The following is a 20,623-nucleotide window of genomic DNA, read 5'->3' on the forward strand; positions in this document are numbered from 1 at the left end:
GTGCCGACTCAATGGGCCGAAGGGCCTTTTCTACGACGTATGACTCAATGACTCTCTCAATGGTTCCTCCCCAGGAAGTTGACATTGGGGTATTCAGTGATGACAACAACATTGAACATCAAGGGACAGTGGTTAGATCCTTTCAATGGTAACCCCCGCCCTCCCGCCCGGGTGTTGGTAACTGGAATGGAATTAAAGTCTGCATTAGCTTTTGAGTCCATCGAACTGCTTAACTCTTTTAAATTATTTGCATTAAACTGGTCCCCACTGATAGCCTCAATCGATGGGCGAACTTCATGGTTTTTGAACTCGGTGTGTTTTCTCCTCAGTTCCTGTCACAGATGCTGTGCTGATATCCCGCACCAATGGGACTGAGATACAGCCCGGGGACCGCCTTGTTCTCCGGTGCCTGGTGAGGGAAGGCACTGAGCCCCAGTTCATTTGGTACCGTGACAACGTGCCGCTAAGAAACGGCAGTGCGAGCTCCCATGTGACTGCCGATGGTGGTGAGCTGGTTATTCATTCATTCCGGAGAGACAATGTCGGGAGCTATCACTGTGCAGCGATCAACGAAGGAAACAACGGCACCATTTTTAACGTGACCAGTGACTATATCGAATTCACGCTGCGAGGTAACAGTGACAGTCAGATCAAATATAGACAGAGCACAGAGAGAGGCCATTCGCTCCATCCAGTCAGAAACAATGAACCATCTCAATTGGGAAGGTGACGGCTGGGTGGTATTATCGTGAGGTTATTAATCCAACTACCTTGGTCATGTTCCCAAGATCCCAGTTCAAATCCCGTTCATACCCGATGGTAGAATTTGAGTGCAATAAAAATCTGGAAGAATAAGTCTTATGGAGAGGTGCTTGCAGAGGAGATTCAACAGGATGTTGCCCTGGGGTGGAGCATTTCAGCGATGAAGAGAGGCTCCATAAGCTCAGGCTGTTTTCTTTGGAGCAGGGAAGGCTGAAGGGGAACTGATAGAGGTGTGTAAGTCTATGAGGTTCAGGGACGGTTGTGGGGGAGGGGGGGGATAGCGAGCAGCTGTTCCCCTGAGTGCAAGGGTGAATAATAAAGGGAGCATCATTTTAAAGTAGAAGGCAGGAGGTATAGAGGGTGATTTGAGGATTGTTTCACCCAGAGGATGGTGGGTGTTCCGGACTGCACTGCTTGGGAGGGTAGTTGAGGCTGGAAACCTGATAACCTTTAATAAGTACTTGGATGAGCACTCAAAGTGTCAAAACATTCAAGGTTATCAGGGGCTGGTACGAGAAAGTGGGTTCGGTGCAGGGAGCTCAATGGGCCAATTTCTTCCACCCTGTGTGACTCTCCATAGCGGCAGGGAGTTACGTATCTGCAGGGGTTAGTCAGTCTGATGCTAACCGTGTACCTCACACAGGGCTGATGTGGTAAAACTTCCCAGTGAATTTGTTAATGTGAGCCGGATATTGTTGTTGGATTTCAGCTCGGAGTTATTCCACGGAGATCGCGGCCTCGCTCGTCCCAGTTCTGATGTTCGCCGGCCTGATCGCGTCGGCGTGGTTCATCCACCAGAGGAGGGACACAGGTCAGTAACGTCCCACGGGGATGGGATTTGTTCCCCGTTCCCCGTCCCCACGTCATGGCACTGCCGTCCCTGCCCCAGTGTAAACTTTTCAGCTGAACAGGGTGGGGGGACCCGGGGAAGGAGGTGATGGGTCAGGAACTGGGGAAGACCGTGTTCCTGACAGTAGGGAGGGAGATCAATCACAAAGTTAGCCTCCTGGATCGGGTAAATATGACCAATATCCCCACTCCGTGTCACCTCAGAGAAAAGGAGAGACATAAGATCATGTGAACCAGGAACAGGAGGAGGCCATTCAGCCCCCTCGAGTACCTTCCGCTAATCCTAACTGTAAGCCTAAACTCAAACCTAATCTTAAACTAAAACCTAGTCCTAAATCCAACCCTAATACTAACTCTAATCTTGGCTCTCAGCCAAATGCTGACAAAACCCTGACACTAACCCTAAACTTAAACCTAATCCTAACCTGAACACTAAGCCTCACCCCAACCCTAACCTTAACTCAACACTAAACCTCAACCAATCCTTAACCCTAATGCTAAACCTAACCCTCAACCAATCCTTAACCCTCATTCTAACCTGAACACTAAACCAATCCTTAACCCGAACCATAACACTTAACTTTATCACTAACCCTAACCCTCGCCCTCACTCTAAACTTGGCTCTCACTCACACATTAACCCTAACCCTCACCCTATCCCTGTCACAACTGGTTAATGCGCATTAACATTGGTTTGACAAATCTCATCTATTGCTGTATTTGTTCTCTGTTTATGACTGAGAAAAGGTCTTTGCAGCTCCTATCTGTAACAGTGCAATATGCTGAGAATGTTCTCTCTCTCCCTGCAGGCAATTCCTCAACTGTGTCACAGCCCAACAGGTAAGGGGATGAAACTGCAGCTTTTATATTTTACGTTGTTATCCCAATTCCTCTTAGGGAAAGAGTACGAAGAGGGAAACTTGAGGATTACCGTATCCTTTTAACATGAGCCTAACAAACCAGGAAACCATACTCCTGGAAAGTCCCAGGTGGCTTTTATTCATTCACAGGGATGTGGGTGTCACGGGCAGGGCCAGCATTTATTGCCCATTCCTAATTGCTCCAGAGGACAGTTTTGTTAACCAGCTTCTGGAATCACATGTAGGCCAGACCAGGTAAAGACGGCAGATTCCCTTCCTCAAACGACATTAGTGGAAACCAGATGGGGAATTGGGCAGCTCCTTGAGGGTGAGAAAGCTCCATGTTCGGATGGAAACCAGGGACGTGGGACCAAGGAATAATAGGGTCTCACTGGGCTTTGTAGTTTCTGTGATAGCTTTGCTGTTTTGTTGAAGCTGAGCGTGGTTTTGAAAGCGTTGTGTTCGAAATAACAACTTTCTTCCCTTCCCCTTTCTCCTGGAAATAGATCCCAAGCTTCTGGTGAAGGGGCAGCAGCCGACAATCTGGAGTATGCAGTAATCGGAGCAGCACACAATGCTGGTGAGTGCTATTGAATCGGTGTGATTAAAGAGCCCCACACAGTGACGGTGCACCATAACCTGGGAGGAATTCTGGCCAAAAGTTCCAGCCGTCAGATGGGCTAGAATGGGGCGGTTTTCCTTGGAGCTGTGGAGGCTGAGGGGTCAAGACAGAAGCTAGGAAACAGGACTAGGCCATTCAGCCTTTCTATCCTGTTCTGCCAATCATTATGATCACGGCTGACCACCTAACTCAGTCCCTGGTTCCAATAGAAATGAAGAGGCCATTCAGCCTGTCCATTGCCCCACCCATTCGATAGGATCACGGCTGACCATCCAACTCAATCCCTGGTTCTCTGCTTTCTCCCCCAGACACTTCAATCCCTTTCACCCTCAAAGATGCCAACTCCTCCTCGTTTGAGATATATAAAATGATAAGCGGCAGACATACGGTAGACAGGAAGAAACCTTTCCCCCTTCTTGGAGGGATCAATGACTGGGGTGTTGGAGGGAAGAGTTTGAAGCTCAGGGGCAGGAGGTTTAGAGGGGGATGTGAGGGAAAATGTTTTCACCCAGATGGTGGTGTGGAATTTGGAACTCACTGCCTGTCAGGGTGGGAGAGGCAGAAACCCTCATCACATTGAAGAAAGATTTAGATGCGCACTTGCGTTGCCAAGGCTATGGAGCCACGTGCTGGGGAAATGTGATTAGAGACTAGGGAGGTGGTTGCTTTTGACTGGCACAGACCTGATGGGCTGAAGGGCCTTCTTCTATGCTGTAGACCTCTATCTTCAACCAGTGTCTTTCCAGCCAGCTCCTGCTGTTAATATCCTGTGATTAGACCTCCATCAGGGTGTTTTACCTAACACACCAATGCTTATTTTATTTCAGTCACATTGGAAACTGAGGGCGCAGTACTCTGGTGTTGAGAAATCCAACTGATGTTGGTTATAATAAGCGATTTTGTGCAAAGGTCCAGTTCCTCAGACACACATTTGCCCTGAGCAAATGATAATGAAGAGAAGCACATTTCCTGTATAGCAGTCTTTTGAGTAGTCGTAGTAATGATCCCAAATGATATCTATCTGTATGCATGTTTATCTATCTGTGCATCTTTCAATCCAGATATGACCAAAGGACCATAAGATATAGGAGCAGAATTAGGCCATTCGGCCCATCGAGTTAGCTCTGCCACTCGATCATGGCTGATATGTTTCTCCATCTCATTCTCCTGCCTTCTCCCCGTAACCCTTGATTCCCATTATTAATCAATAACCTATCTATCTCTGTTTTAAAGTATCTGTCTGTCTATCTATTTATCTGTCTGTCTGTCTATCTGTCTATCAAATCTATCTCTGAAATGTGTCTATCTATCTCTCGAATTTATTATCCATCTATGAATTGATTATCTGTCTCTCTATCTGATCGATGTGTCATTTAGCCCAGTATAATGAAGCTGTCTGATTGATGTGTGTTTCCCGTATGCACTTTACTTCTTTGTAGAAAACACGGCTGCAGATCTGGTTTATTCAGTGGTCACCATCAAGAAGAGAGCAGATGCTGGTAAAGATCTCATTTCTTCAATGCTACAATTGAGGGGGGAGGGGCGGATTATTTCAGTTCCGACAGTAGCATGATTCCAGCTGCCATGGAAATGTCTGTGTGTGTGGCCAGTTCTGAACAGAGAAATACCACAGTGCTTGCAGTGACAGGAGTGTGAGGGAACAGAGGGTCTGCCAAAAGAAATCTCCAACATTTATGAGGGAATGGACAGTAAACCAGCCAAACAGAAACAAGACCCAGATCCTCTGCTCTGTCCCTTTGTTCTTCTGCAGACAGGGTAAAGGGTTTGGAGATGATTTGTATGTCATCAGTGACCCAGAGCAAACACACAGAGCAATCAGAAAAGGAATGGCCTAATGGTATTATCACTGGACTGTTAATCCAGAGACCCAGGTAATGTTCTGGGTTTGAAACCTGCCACAGAATTTGAATTCAATAAATGCCTGGAATTAAGAGTCCAATGACCATGAAACCATTGTCGATTGTTGTGAAAAACCCAACTGGTTCACTAATGTGCTTTAGGGAAGGAAACTGCCATCCTTACCTTGTCTGGCCTACACGTGACTCCAGACCCACAGCTCTGTGGTTGACTCTGAACATCCCTCCAGGCAGTTTGGGCTGGGAAATAAATGCTGCCAGGCTAGGGACGCCTTCATTCTGTGAATGAATGAAAAAAATATAGTTGTATGTGTTTGTGGTTGGGTTACAATGGTGGTTTCTTCCCAAATACTTTTTTGCATATGTATATACATTCTGTGTGTGCAAAGGGCAATGGGACATGCATTTTATCTGTAATTAAGGCAGACATAGATAATTTTGACATATAACTAAGAACTGCAGATACTGGATATCTGAAATAAATTCAGATATTTCTGGAGAAACTCCACAGGTCTGGCATCATCAGTGGAGAGAGAGAAAAAAATGTCCTATTTTCTTTACATAATCAAGGCAGATATGCCAAATGCTACTACCCGTGATTTGAGATGAGAGAGAATATAAAGGCACTGCATATCATATTTTTGCTCAGGAAGATGAGCTTGCAATTATCACACGGATACCTGTGAAAAACCACAAGGGGCATTTGAACAGAACTTGGCCTTATGTACAATGAAATCTGTCTCTCTGAACACAATCTAATCATTGTCTGAAGGGAATGAACAGCAAAGATCATATTCTATCAGACCATCTTCCTACTCTCTTATTAGAGAGAGAGAGAGTGTGGGGACTGGATGGTATTCTAATTTGTCAGTCACCACGCATCAGGAGTAGAGAAAGGTTCAAAAGGAGCATTTTTCAGGGACCCTCAGCTGTTCTGGGAATTGTACCCATGCTGTTGGCATGTAATGCATTCCAAAAAACAGCCATCCAGACAAATGAGCTATCTGGAACGAGCAGCATATAGCAGCTAAAACACAAATGTATGTCATCTGCATGGTTCACTCCTGTCTTTACAAGTACAACAGCTGGGCAAGTGATGCAAAGGCTGGTAAGATTAAGATGGCCGGCTGAAGATTTTGCAATGACCTGCATCCTAAAAACTGACCCTCTGTCTTATTGACCTGAATGTAAATTGCAGGCTTTAGCCAGAGCAAGGTTTCTAAATTCAATCTTCTGAAGTTTCTGGTTTGATTGAGAGGGACAATTCGGAAAGCGTTGCACTGATATCTTTTAAAAGATGACTAAGACACAGCTCTGCTTTCGAAAGATTCAGCTACATCTTTCAAGTTGATCAGCCTTCACTGAGTCCAGATCGAATTGTAATGTCTCCAAAGGGTTCCTTCTCATCTCATTCTGTTTTATTTTCAGGCAGCAATGTTGGTTTCTCCTCCAATGGGAAGAAGGTATGTTACATTTTAAGTCTAAATGGGCCACGGCTATTGCCACAGGAACTGCAGGTAGATTTATACCTTTCATCCGGAGTGTAAAACATTAACTATTGGTTCATATCAGACTGATCACAGGAAACAGCTTAGAAAGTAAGAGCAGGAGTTGGCCATTCAGCGCTTCCAGCCTGCTCTCCTCATTCAAAAGGATCATCCATCTCAGTCCCCTGTACCCCTGCTTTCTCCCTTTAGCTTTTAAGAACTCTATCCAAATCCTTCTTGAAAAACATTCAATGTTCTGGCCTCGACCGCTTTCTGTGTCAGGGAATCCCACAGGCTGCCCAATCTGAGTGAAGACATTTCTCTTCATCTCAGTCCTAACCCAACTCCTTTAGACGGTGACCCCCTGGTTCGGGACTCCCTCTCGGTCATCAGGAACATCCTTCTTGTGTTTACCCTGTGCAGTCCTGTTAGAATTTTACAGATTTCTATAAGATTCCCCCCTCATTCTTCCAAACTCCAGTGAATATAATCATAACCGATCCAATCTCTCTTCATCTGTCAATTCCGCCATCCCAGGAATCAGGAAACCTTTGCTGTACTCCCTCTGTATCCAGAACATCTTTCCTCAGATAAGGAGACCCCAAACTGCACACACAATACTCCACAGGGTGGTCTCTCCCTGTACAAATGCGGCAAGACATCCCTGCTCCTGGATTCATATCCTGTCACTCTGAAGGCCAGCATCCCATTTTCCTTCTTCACCACCTTCTGCCCCTGCAATGCTCACTTTCAGTGACTGGTGTACGGGGGACACGCAGGTCTCATTGCATCCTCTCCTCTTTCCAATCCATCGCCATTCAGACAATAATCCACCTTACTGTTTTTTGCACTTAGTTGGATAACCTCACACTGATACACATTAACCTGCATCTGCTGTGCATTCGCCCACTGATTGAACTTGCCCAAATCACGCTGAAAAATCTCTGAAACCTCCTTCACAGCTCCCCCTCCCTCCGAGCTTTGTGTCTGCCTTTAAACGCAGTAGAAAATACCCAGCACTGCTTTATCGATGGAGTAGGTCTCTCACTGTTTCACATTCCACTTCCAGTGCCTAGGGATAAGTGAGTTTCAAAATTGTGACAATACTGGTATTGTTCCAGTTCCTGCCTGTACATAATTAAAATATTACTGATAGTGACATTAAATTGTTGCCACTTTGTTGTCATTTGCACCCAATTGGTAGCTGCAGTGTGCACCATTTACAAGATGCACTGCAGAAATTCACCAAAGATCCTCAGACGGCACCTTCCAAACCCACGACCACATCCATCTAGAAGGACACGGGCAGCAGATACATGGGAACACCAACCGGTGTAGGTCCCCCTCCGAGCCACTCACCATCCCAACTGGGAAATATATTGGCCATTTCTTCAGTGTCACTGGGTGAAATCCCAGAATTTCTTCCCTAAGGGCATTTTACCTACCGTACAAGGCACTGCAGCAATTCAAAAAGACAGCTCACCACCACCTTCTCAAGGGGACACCGAGGGACAGGGCACTAAATGCTGGGCCCAGCCAACGATGTCAACATCCATGAGTGAATGGGACCAATGTCAATACCCCCTCAGCCTTCCCTGCTCCCAAAAAAAACAACCCGAGCTTATCCAAACTCTCTTCATCACTGAAAAGCTCTGTCCCAGGTAACATCTTGGTGAATCTTCTCTGCACCCACTCCTGTGCAATCACATCCTTCCTATAGTGTGGAGATCAGAACTGCACACAGTGCTCCAGCTGCAACCTCACCAAAGTCCTGTACAGTTTCAAGATCAACTTCTCACTTTTATAATCTATATGACAAACCTCAGGAGCAGGTAGAACTTGAATTCTGACCTCCTGACTCAGAGGTAGGGACAGTACCACTGTACAACCAGATTTCTAACTCACAGGCCCTGAACTTCCTGCTGGTGTTTCTTGTTTTCCCCGGTACTCACTCCTACCTCTACTACCAACTGACCTGTTCCTCCTCTTCAGCTTCCTGCTTGCGCTCTATTCCAATTCCATTCCAATATCATTCCAATTGCAGGATGCCAAGTCTGACCCCGACGACTACTTTGTCACATACGCCACATTGAACCTCAGCGATCTTTCGGAGGGAGAAGACAGAGCGGATGGAAACGTTTATGAGAATATTCTGCTCTACTAAGAGGGAAGAAAACAGACGAGAGGCGGGTCGTTTGATTCTATACACCATCTGATTAAGACGTGTAATGTTAGTCCCATATACCAATAACAAACTTGTGAACTTTGCAATGGAAACTGTGTTTCACAAGCTGTTTGATTCCACTCATTTTCGGGTTGAGAAGCTACTTTCATGTCGCTGCATCTGTCAATCTATTCTGCACCTTGTGTACAGCTGGGTTTTGAATTTACCAAACTATTTCGGCTGCTGGTGGTCTTTGGAAATTTAATACATGCCTCTCCTTCGTTCTCATGTACATATCTGAGGTTTGAGCTTTTCAGTTGGTGCATGTTTAAGGGGAGGAATACATCATCTGCCCCTTTCTGTGCATGGACGATCAGGAATCTATCCCATTCTAACCGGCTTTGAACAGGAATTGTCAGACGGATCTGACAGGCGGAAGATATGAAAACAGAAACCAGCAGTTTCAACGGTTACTTTCCAGGGTGAAAGAGACCTGGGGTGCGGGGTTTGAACATGCAATTTCTGGCCCCACAGAAGGAACAGAAGCTGAGTCGCAAACCACTGATGAGCTGGATAGACGAGGTATGGCTGAAAGGGAGTCACTACAGAGAAGATTACATCTCCCAAAGATCTGAAACCTCTGCCAGACACTTCAGCCCAGCTTTCCCAGAGTCCAAAACCCGTTGTGGGAACTGGAATGGATAAGATTTCTCTCGCTGCAAATATTTAGAAATGCCACGTTGTGTGGGTTGGGTTTCACAAACCTCCAGAGCGGCAGACTTCAGCTTGAACGGGGAAGCCATGGCCTGGTGGGATTATTGGTGGACTGTTACTCCAGAAACCCCAGTAATGTTCTGGGGATCCGGGTTCGAATCTGACCATGGCAGATGTGGAATTACGAGTCTGATGGTGAATTGTTAGAAAAATCCATCTGGTTCACTAAAGTCCTTTAGGGAATGAAAGTGCCATCCTCACTTGATCTGACCTACATGTGACTCCAGACCCACAGTAATATGGTTGACTCTTAACTGCCCCTAGCCAGCAAAGCCGTCATTCCATGAATTTAAAAACATGGGTGTCTTATTCTGGAGGTACAGACAATATCACTGCACCACAAAAAGGCTCAGCTTAATGGAAATATAGGCTTTGGAGTAAATGTTAAGATTTTAAAACCTACACCATATGGATCTAACAACTGCTGTCCACCAAAAAAGGAGCAGTACATGTCTGATTACAAACCGATAAACACCATCAGGGACAACAACAGCGTGAGGGCCGAAGGTTCTGGTCAATAGGTGCCACATATCTTTGAATGGAACAGCAGGACTATGCTGATGAATAGTTAAGCATTAGAGCAAGTTCGGATGGTGACTTTTTTTAAACACGGTGGCCCCTCGTTCAGGCAAATGATGTAGAGCTTTGCCAGAAAAGACAGCACGTGTGCCCCTATTCATAGAGCTCATAGAGTCATACAGCATGGAAACAGACCCTTCAGCCCAACTCGTCCATGCTGATCAGGTTTCCCAAACTAAACTAATCTCATTTGCCTGCATTTGGCCCAAATCCCTCTAGACCTTTCCAATCCATGTACCTGTTAATCCAGAGATCCAAGTAATGTTCTGGGGACTGGGGCTCAAATCCTCTCATCATTGATGCTGGTATTTGAATTCACTTCAGAAAAATTGTGGAATTAACAGTCTAATGGTGACCATGAAACCATTATCAATTGTCAGGAACAATACCATTTTGTTCACAAATGTCCTTTAGATCATTGCATCTAGACCTGGTCTGGCATACATGTGAATCCAGACCCACAGCAATGTGGTTGACTCTTAACTGGCCTCTGGGCAATTAGGGATGGGGAATAAATGTTGGCATAGCCAGTGATGACAACATCCTGTGAATAAATTTTAAAATACTCCGCAAGGCCCTACCATTAACTGTATAAGCCTTACCAAAATGCAACACCTTTCATTTATCGAAATGAAACTCCATCTGCCACTCCTCAGCCCATCAGCCCAACTGATCAAGGTCCCCTTGCACTAAAATCATAGAATCATATAGTAATACAGCATGGAAACAGGCCCTTTGGCCCAAACTGTTTCGTGCTGACCACAGCGCCCACTCAGCTAGTTCCACTTCGTCTATAACCCTCTAAACACTTCCATCCATGTACCTGTCCAAATGTTTTTTAAATGTTGCTATTGTACCTGTCTCAACCACTTTCCTTGGCAGCCCTTTCCATATACGCACCATTCTCTGCATGAAGAAGTTGTCCCTCAAGTCCTTCTTAAATCTTTCCCCTCACACCTTAAACCTATGCCCTCTAGTTTTCAATCCCCCATCCCTGGGAAAAAAGACTATGTATTCATCCTCTCTATGTCCCTCATAATTTTGTACACCTCAGTAAGGTCACCCCTCATTCTCCTACGTTCCAAGGAATAAAGTCCTATCCAGAATTTATAACTCAGGCTTACTAGTCCTGGCAACATCCTTGTAAATCTTCTTTGCACACTTTCCAATTTAACAATGTCTTTCCTCTGAAAGGGTGACCAAAACTGTACACAATACTCCAAGTGTGGTCTCACGAACCACTTATACAGCTGTAACAAAATGTTCCAACTCCTATACTCAGTGCCTCGGCTGATGAAGGCCAGCATGCTAAATGCCTTCATCACCACCTTGTCTACCTGTGACGTGGCTTTCAACAAACTGAGTACTTGTACTCCTAGGTCCTCTCTTCCACAACACTCCTCAGGACCTTACCATTTACTGTATAAGTCCTCCCCTTGGTTTGATTTTCCAAAGTGCAAAACCTCACACTTGTTTATATTGAATTGCATTTCCAAGTCCTCTGCCCATTTCCCCATCTGATCAAGGTCCCTTTGATATTTTTAGTATCTTTCCTCACTATCAACAATACCTCCTAATTTAGTAGCATCTGCAAACTCACTAATCATGCCTTGTACGTTCACATCCAGATCATTTATGTAAATAACAAATAACAAAGGTCACAGCACAGATCCTTGTGTCACACCACTAGTCACAGGCCTCCAGTCTGAGAAACAACCATAAACCATTACGCTCTTCTTCCATTGAGCCAATTTTGAATCCAATTACCTAGCTCTCCCTGGATTCCATGCAACCTAACTTTCATGACTAGCCTGCTGTACGGGACCTTGTCAAAGGCTTTACTAAAATCCATATAGACAACATCCTACCCTCATTTATCCTCTTGGTTACCGCTTTGAAAAACTCTGAAAGATTTGTCTGACATAACGTCCCACGCAGAAATCCATGCTGTTTATCCATCATCAGACCTTGACTATCCAAATGTTGGTTGATCCCATCCCTCAGTTTCCTCTCCAATAATTGCCTACGACTGATGTCAGGCTCACTGGCCTGTAGTTCCCTGGCTTGTCTTTGCTCAATTTCTTAAACAATGGACCAACGTTAGCCGCCCTCCTGTCTTCCGGAACGTCACCAGTGGCTAAAGATGAAGCATCTCTGAGATAATCTTCTTCATTGTCCACTAGACCACCCAATTTGTTGTCATCTGCAAACTTATGAACCATACCTCCTGTATTCACATAAAAATCATTTATATAAATGAGGAAAAACAGTGCACTCAACACCAATCCTTGCTGCACACCGCTCTCCAATCAGTCATATAGCACGGAAACAGATCCTTCAGCACAACCCTTCCATGCTGGCCCAGTTTCCTAAACTCAACTAGCCCCTTTTGCCTGTGTTTGGCCCATATCCATCTAAACCTTTCTTATCCGTGAACCTGTCCAAATATCTTAAATATTGTAATTATACCCACCTCTATCTCTTCCTCCAGCAGCTTATTCCATATACACGGCAACCTCTGTGTGAAAAAGCTGCCCCTCAGGTCTCTTTTAAATCTTTCCCCTCTCACCTTCAATCTACGTCTCCTAGTTTTGGACTCCCCTACCGTCAGTGTAAAGACTTTGGTTATTCACTTTATCTATGACCCTCAAGATTTTATGATCTTCTATAAGCTCACCCCTCAATTTCCTATGGTCCAGGGAAAAAAAGCCCCAGCCTATTCAACCTCTACTTATACCCTTCAGTCTTGGTAAAATTATTGTAAATCTTTTCTGCACTCTTTCCAGTTTAATAACATACTTACTAAAGGAGGGTGACCAGAATTGTACGCAATGCTGCAAACATTGCTTTGCCAATGCCTTGTACAGCCATGAAGTGACATCCCAACTCTTGTTCTCCTTGCTGTTTTCCCAATCCATAGCCATTCGGATAATAATCTGCCTTTCTGCTTTACTCCCAAAATGGATAACCTCACGTCGATCCGCATTAAACTGCATCTGCTGTGCATTTACCCACTCACTTAACTTGTCCCAATCACACTGAAGCATTTTTGCATCCTCCTTCACAACTTCCCCTCCCTCTGAACCCTGTGTTGAGATTGAAAACGAAATGAAAACATATTGGCACAGTATTTATTCAGCAATTGAAATTTCCATTCACAGATCGTGTACATTGGGATGGGTTTAATCTATTACTGCGTTACTGTAAATGTAATTTCTTTATGGCTTTTGCTTTTGTACACAATAACGCTGCATTCGGTGATGAACAAAATTCCGGTCCATAATAAATTGGTAGATTTTTTTTAAATCGAGGTATGTTGGTTGATCTGATGTGACACAGTTATCAGTGAATATGTGTGTGAGAGAACAAGAGCACGATAAGAATTTTTTTTTGTGGTAATGAGAGTTTGAGAAACTGTGTGTGTGAGAGAGTGTTTGAAATTCTGTGTGAAATAATGTGAGTTTGTACGAGAGTGTGAGCACGGACTGTGAGTGCATGTGAATCTGTGTGAGTGTGTTCGTGATTGTGACAGACTGTGTTCCTGATTCTGTGTGTATGGATGTGAGGGACCCGATGTGAGTTTGTGAATAAATTTGAGTGATCATGTGTTTGTGTGAGAGACAGGGTGTGTGTGCAAGTTAGTGTGACTGTGTGTGTCAGAGGTTGTTTGGGTGTTGGTGTGTGTTTGAGAGAGAGAGAGAGACTGTGAGTCTGTCAGTACTGGATTGAGAGTGTGAGTGTGTCTGCCATTAAAGCTGCGTGCGTGTGACAGTGACAGTGTGAGTAGAATTGCTCAAGTGTGCATGTGTTTGTAAGGTTGAATGAATGTGTGACCATGTAAGTGTGCGCAAATGTTTGCATAGATGTGTGTGTGTGTATGTGTGAAGGACTGAATATTGGGGGCTGTGAACAGGGTGAGGTTGCAGGGAAACGAGGGGGGGAATGGGGAGGGGTGGTATGAATGTGTGTGTGTGAATCTGAGTGTGCGTGTGTGTATGAGTATGTGTATGTGAATCTGTGAGAGTCTGTGTGCACGTGTGTGCACAACTGTGTGTTAGAGTCTGTGTGTGTGTGTTAGAGCCTGTGTGTGTGTGTGTGTGTGTGTGTGTGTGTGTCTGTGTTAGAGCCTGTCTGTGTGTGTGTGTGTTAGAGCCTGTGTGTGTGAGTATGTGTGTGTGTTAGAACCTGTGTGTGTGTGTGTGTGTGTGTGTGTTAGAGCCTGTGTGTGTGAGTATGTGTGTGTGTTAGAACCTGTGTGTGTGTGCGTGTGTGTGTGCGTGTGTGTGTATGTGTGTGTGTGTGTGTGTGTGAAGGACTGAATGTTGGGGGCTGTGAGCAGGGCGAGGTTGCAGGGAAACAAGGGGCGGAATGGGGAGGGGTGGTATGAATGTGTGTGCGTGAATCTGAGTGTGCGTGTGTGTATGAGTATGTGTATGTGAATCTGTGAGAGTCTGTGTGCACGTGTGTGCACAGCCGTGTGTTAGAGTCTGTGTGTGTGCATGTGTTACAGTCTGTGTGTGTGTGTGTGTGTGTTGGAGCCTGTGTGTGTGTGTGTGTGTGTGTGTGTTAGAGCCTGTGTGTGTTAGAGCCTGTGCGTGTACGTGTATGTGTGTGTGTGTGTTACAGCCTGTGTGTGTGTGTGTGTGTGTGTGTGTGTTAGAGCCTGTGTGTGTGTTAGAGCCTGTGTGTGTGTGTTAGAACCTGTGTGTGTGTGTTAGAACGTGTGTGTGTGTTAGAGCCTGTGTGTGTGTGTGTGTGTGTGTGCGTGTGTGTGTGCTTGTGTGTGTGTGTGTGTGTGTGTGTTAGAGCCTGTGTGTGTGTGTGTGTATGCGCGCAGTTTTTACCTCCTTTTTCTGCGGAGGGATATTCCTGCCACAGACGGAGTGCAGGGACGGCTCCCCGGGTCTTTGCCCTGGGACAAGAAGTGAGTGTCCTGGGAAGGGAGTTGGGGCACGCTGTATCCTGCAGAGTCTGGGAGATCAAGTGATGATCTCAATGCAATTTTCAAACCCTGAGAGGAATGGACGGGCTGGGAGGTGGATGGCAGGATCAATGCAGCGAAGGTATTTTGCCTAATCACCGACCCCCACCCCCGGTTGGCAGGGGACTGGAACCGGGGCACAGTGTTAAAAATTAGGGGCTGTCCACACACGCCTGAGAAGAGGGGAAATGATTTGACTCGGTTGAGGGTGGGGAAGTAGAGGTTTGGATCCTCCCCCACAGGGGGCTGTACATTTCAGTCTCTGAGGATGCTGGAGGGAGAGATGGAGAGATTTCTGTTTCCCTGTGGTGTACAGGGGGTCATGGGGAACGGGCTGGGTCAAAGGTTTCAAAGAGCTCAAACAGCTGCCCATGGTGCTGACTAGTAAGCAGGGCTGGATGGGCAGAATAGCCTGCTCCTATCCCCACAATGCCCCCAGTTGTGATCAAGTGTAGGGAATGGGGAAGGAACAGCTGCTCATTGAGGGACATTGACTGTCAGTTTGAAGCCAGTGCAGAATTGGTGAGGGATCAAACTGGTGAAGCCAGACTGGGGAAGGAATGGAACGGGAGCAATGATTGTAATGTGGAGATAGTAGGAACTGCCAATGCTGGAGAATCTGAGATAACAAGGTGTAGATCTGGATGAACACAGCAGGCCAAGCAGCATCAGAGGAGCAGGAAAGCTGACGTTTCTGGTCTGGACCCTTCTTCAGAAATGGGGAAGGGGAAGGGGATTCTGAAATAAATAGAGAGGGGGAGGCGGATGGAAGATATATAAAGGAGCAGATAGATGGAGAGGAGACAGATTATGGAAAGATGTAGGAGCAACAGGGTGGTGGTGATGGGAGACTTTAATTTTCCCAACATTGCCTAGGATTCACTAAGTGTTAGGGGTTTAGATGGACCAGAATTTATAAGGAGCATCCAGGAGGGTTTTATGGAGCAGTATGTAAATAGTCCAACTCAGGAAGGGGCCATACCAGACCAGGTGTTGGGGAATGAGCCCGGCCAGGTGGTTGAATTTTCAGTAGGGGAGTACTTTGGGAATAGTGATCACAATTCTGTAAGTTTTAGAATACTCATGGACAAAGACGAGAGTGGTCCTAAAGGAAGAGTATTAAATTGGGGAAAGGCCAACTGTAGCAAAATTCGGCAGGAGCTGGGGAATGTGGATTGGGAGAAGCTGTTTGCGGGTAAATCCACATTTGATATGTGGGAGGCTTTTAAAGAGAGGTTGATTAGAGTGCAGGACAGACATGTCCCTGTGAAAATGAGGGACAGAAAGGACAAGATTAGGGAACCATGGATGACAGGTGAAATTGTGATACTAGCAAAGAGGAAAAAGGAAGCATACATAAGGTCTAGGCAACTGAAAACAGACAAAGCTTTGGAAGAATATCGGGAAAGTAGGACCAATCTGAAACGAGGAATTAAGAGAGCTAAAAGGTGTCATGAAATATCTTTATCAAACAGGATTAAGGAAAATCCTAAAGCCTTTTATTCGTACGTAAGGAGCAAGAGGGTAACTAGAGAAAGGGTTGGCTCACTAAAGGACAAAGGAGGGAAGTTATGCGAGGAGTCAGAGAAAATGAGTGAGATTCTTAATGAGTACTTTGCGTCGGTATTCACTGAGGAGAGGGACATGATGGATGTTGAGGTTAAGGATAGATGTTTGATTACTCTAGGTCAAGTCGGCATGAGGAGGGGGGAAGTGTTGTGTATTCTAAAAGGCATTAGCGTGGACCAGTCCCCAGGTCTGGATGGGATCTATCTCAGCTTACTGAGGGAGGCGAGAGAGGAAATAGCTGGGGCCTTAACAGATATCTTTGCAGCATCCTTGAGCACGGGTGAGGTCCCGAGGGCTGGAGAATTGCTAATGTAGTCCAGTTGTTTAAGAAAGGTAGCAAGGATAATCCAGGTAATTTTAGACCGGTAAGCCTGACGCCAGTGGTGGAGAAGCTGCTGGAGAAGATACTGAGGGATAGGATCTATTTACATTTGGAAGAAAATGGGCTTATTAGTGATAGACATCATGGTTTTGTGCAGGGAAGGTCATGTCTTACCAACTTGATAGAATTCTTTGAGGAAGTGACAAGGTTGGTGGACGAGGGAAGGGCTGCAGATGTCATATACATGGACTTAGGTAAGGCATTTGATAAGGTTCCCCATGGTAGGCTGATGGAGAAAGTGAAGTCGCATGGGGTCCAGGGTGTACTAGCTAGATGGATAGAGAACTGGCTGGACAACAGGAGACAGAGGGTTTTAGTGGAAGGGAGTCTCTCAAAATGGAGATCTGTGACCAGTGGTGTTCCACAGGGATCCGTGTTGGGACCACTGTTGTTTGTGATATACGTAAATGATCTGGAGGAAGGTATAGATGGTCTGATTAGCAAGTTTGCAGATGACACTAAGATTGGTGGAGTAGTAGATAGTGAAGGGGTCTGTCGGAGAATGCAGCAGAATACAGATAGATTGGAGAGTTGGGCGGAGAAATGGCAGATGGAGTTCGATCCAGGCAAATGTGAGGTGATGCATTTTGGAAGATCCAATTCAAGAGCGAACTATACGGTAAATGGAAAAGCCGTGGGGAAAATTGATGCACCACAGCCATCTGGGTGTTCAGGTCCATTGTACCCTGAAGGTGGCAACGCAGGTCGGTAGAGTGGTCAAGAACGTATACGGCATGCTTTTACTCATCGGACGGGGCATTGAGTACAAGAGTTGGCAGGTCATGTTACAATTGTATCGGACTTTGGTTCGACCACATTTAGAATACTGCGTACAGTTCTGGTCGCCACATTACCAAAAGGATGTGCATGCTTTGGAGAGGGTGCAGAGGAGGTTCACCAGGATGTTGCCTGGTATGGAGGGCGCTAGCTATGAAGGGAAGTTGAGTAGATTAGGATTATTTACATTAGAAAGACGGAGGTCGAAGGGGGACCTGATTGAGGTCTACAAAATCATGAGAGGTATAGACAGGGTGGATTGCAAGAAGCCATTTCCCAGAGTGGGGGACTCAATTACTGGGGGTCATGATTTCAAGGTGAGAGGGGAAAAGTTTAAGGGAGATATGCGTGGAAAGTTCTTTATGCAGAGGGTGGTGGGTGCCCGGAACGCGTTGCCAGCGGAGGTGGTAGAGGCGGGCATGATAGCATCATTTAAGATGTATCTAGACAGATACATGAATGGGCAGGGAGCAGAGGGATACAGACTCTTGGAAAATAGGCGACAGGTTTAGATAGAGGATCTGGATCGACGCAGGCTTGGAGGGCCGAAGGGCCTGTTCCTGTGCTGTAATTTTCTTTGTTCTTTGTTCTTTGAGACGGACAGGTCAAGGAGGCGGGGATGGAGCCAGTAAAGGTGAGTGTAGGTGGGGAGTTAGGGTGGGGGTTGGCCAGTCAAGGGAAGACGGACAGGTCAAGGAGACGGGATGAGGCTGGTAGGTAGGAGGTGGAGTCAGGGCTTGAGTTGGGAGGAGTGGATAGGTGGGACAAAGGACGGACAGGTTAGGGCACCTCCCAGTCGCGAACCATTTCAACTCCCCCTCCCACTCCTTGGGCGACATGTCCACCCTAGGCATCCTCCAGTGCCACAACGATGCCACCCGAAGGCTGCAGGAACAGCACCTCACATTTCGCTTGGGAACCCTGCAGCCCAATGGTATCAATGTGGACTTCAGAAGTTTCAAAATCTCCCTGCCCCCCCGACCGCATCCCAAAACCAGCTCAGCTCATCCCCGCCTCCCTAACCTGTAAGTCCTTTCTCCCACCTATCCACTCCTCCCACCTCAAGCCCCACCCCCATCTCCTACCTGCAAGCCTCATCCCCGCCTCCTTTACCTGTCCGTCTTCCCTTGACTGACTAACCCCCACCCTAACTCCCCACCTACACTCCCCTTTACTGGCTCCATCCCTGCCTCCTCGACCTGTCTGTCTCCTCTCCACCTATCTGCTCCTTTATCCATCTTCCATCCGCCTCCCCCACTCTCTATTTATTTCAAAAACCTTTCCCTCCCCCATTTCTGAAGAAGGGTTCAGACCCGAAACGTCAACTTTCCTGCTCCTCTGATGCTGCTTGGCCTGCTGTGTTCATCCAGCTCTACACTTTGTTATCAATGATTGTGAGGTGATGTGTTTTGCTTTATTGTGTCCAATGTACCACAACACAGAGAACAGAATTGTTTTACGTCCGAACCAGAGAAATCATACTTTATGTAAATACATAAGGGTAACAGAACAAGATGCGTTGTTGGAGCAAGAGACTGATTCTGTGCAAGAGAGTATGTGAAGTAGTGAGCAAGTGAGTGTGTGACAGGGCGAATGAGGGTGAGAGCGTGTGCTTGGGCCCTAAATGGATCAAAGGGTGTGCGGGGGGCGGGGGGGGGGTGCAGAATGTGGGACTGAGTTGGATGAACAGCCATGATGCCGGTAAATGGTGGGTGTAGGGTGGGGTAGCAGGCTGGAAGGGCCTATTGCTGCCCGACATTGTGATGTGTCTATAATGTGTTGCGGCCAGGCGAGGTACCTTTACACAGAAGCAACGTTCCGTTTCCCCATCACCTCGGGGTCGCGGCTGTGATGGAGAGAATGTGGGATTTGCATTGTAAAGCCCCTCACACCACAGACTGGTTAGTGCGCACACACCCCCAATGCCACCGGGTTGAACTTGTGTCTGGGGACCATGTGAACAGCATTAACCGCCGTCATTTCCCACACCGCGCTGCCTCACATCACAAGGTACCTTTAGAGTTCAGCTTTGCCCGGGCTGTCAGTCACATATTTCACAGCAGGCCGGTTACTGTCAGCGGGGAAGTTCACTTTAAGTTAAGGGGAGAAGACCATTTTTTGCATTCATTCATGAGATCTGAGCATCACTGACTGGGCTGGCATTTATCACCCCCATCCGCAGTTGCCCCACAGGGCAGTTAAGAGTCAATGGCAGAGAGTCATTGAGGTCTGTAGCACAGAAAAAGGCCCGTCACCCTATCAGGTCTGTGCCGGTCAGAAGCAACCACCTCCCTATTCTCCAACCCCATTTTCCCAGCACTTGGCCATAGCCTTGGCATCACAAGGCACATCTAAATCCTTCTTGAATGTGATGAGGGTTACTGCCTGTCCCACCCTTACAGGCAGTGAGTTCCAGTTTCCCCACAACTCTCTCGATGAAAGTAGGTAGAATAAGTCGATAGAAAGGTTGAGAGAGCTAGGGCTTTTCTCTTCAGAACAACAAAGGATGAGAGGTGACTTGATAGAGGTGTACAAAATGATCAGAGGTGTAGATAGAGTGGACAGCCAGAGACTTTTTCCAAGGGTGGAGGTAGCTATTACGAGGGGGCATAGTTTTAAAGTGAGTGGAGGTAGATATAGGGCAGACGTCAGAGGTAAGTTCTTTACTCAGAGAGTGGTAGGGGCGTGGAATGCTTTGTCGGAGAGGGTAGTGGACTCGGCCTCATTAGGGGCATTTAAGTGGCAATGAGATAGGCATATGGATGATAGTATAAGGTCGGGCTGGAGGTTAGATAGATCTTAGGTTTAGGGTAAAAGTTCGACACAACATCGTGGGCCAAAGCGCCTGTACTGTGCTGTACTGTTCTATGTTCTAAAGGGGAATGCAACTGTTTATTTGAAACGTAAATAGAAAAGGAGAATGGAATACAGGGTGGGACA

The 20,623-nt window shown here is 46.4% G+C and overlaps 4 protein-coding genes across 8 annotated transcripts in view; 3 read left to right on the plus strand and 1 right to left on the minus strand.

Moving 5' to 3' along the window:
* Positions 1-8,621, plus strand: part of LOC109936253 (platelet endothelial cell adhesion molecule-like) — a 37,843-nt gene extending 29,222 nt beyond the window's left edge. The window contains exons 6-12 of the mRNA XM_048621102.1: positions 330-632; positions 1,472-1,573; positions 2,421-2,451; positions 2,978-3,051; positions 4,533-4,592; positions 6,399-6,433; positions 8,502-8,621. Of these exons, the coding sequence (XP_048477059.1) occupies positions 330-632; positions 1,472-1,573; positions 2,421-2,451; positions 2,978-3,051; positions 4,533-4,592; positions 6,399-6,433; positions 8,502-8,621 (725 nt within the window). The remainder of the gene's footprint in view (positions 1-329; positions 633-1,471; positions 1,574-2,420; positions 2,452-2,977; positions 3,052-4,532; positions 4,593-6,398; positions 6,434-8,501) is intronic.
* LOC109929682 (histone H2B 7-like) overlaps positions 1-20,623 on the plus strand; it is an 823,479-nt gene that overhangs the window by 487,398 nt on the left and 315,458 nt on the right. The window lies entirely within an intron of this gene.
* The window catches only part of LOC125488138 (histone H2B 7-like), an 844,706-nt gene that overhangs the window by 487,386 nt on the left and 336,697 nt on the right, over positions 1-20,623 (plus strand). The gene's annotated exons all lie outside the window — the stretch shown is intronic.
* LOC125488142 (zinc finger protein 239-like) overlaps positions 1-20,623 on the minus strand; it is a 341,309-nt gene that overhangs the window by 196,299 nt on the left and 124,387 nt on the right. The gene's annotated exons all lie outside the window — the stretch shown is intronic.

The sequence above is a fragment of the Rhincodon typus genome, unplaced genomic scaffold (assembly GCF_021869965.1).
Source record: "Rhincodon typus isolate 14 unplaced genomic scaffold, sRhiTyp1.1 hic_rhity00000051, whole genome shotgun sequence".
Taxonomy (NCBI): domain Eukaryota; kingdom Metazoa; phylum Chordata; class Chondrichthyes; order Orectolobiformes; family Rhincodontidae; genus Rhincodon; species Rhincodon typus.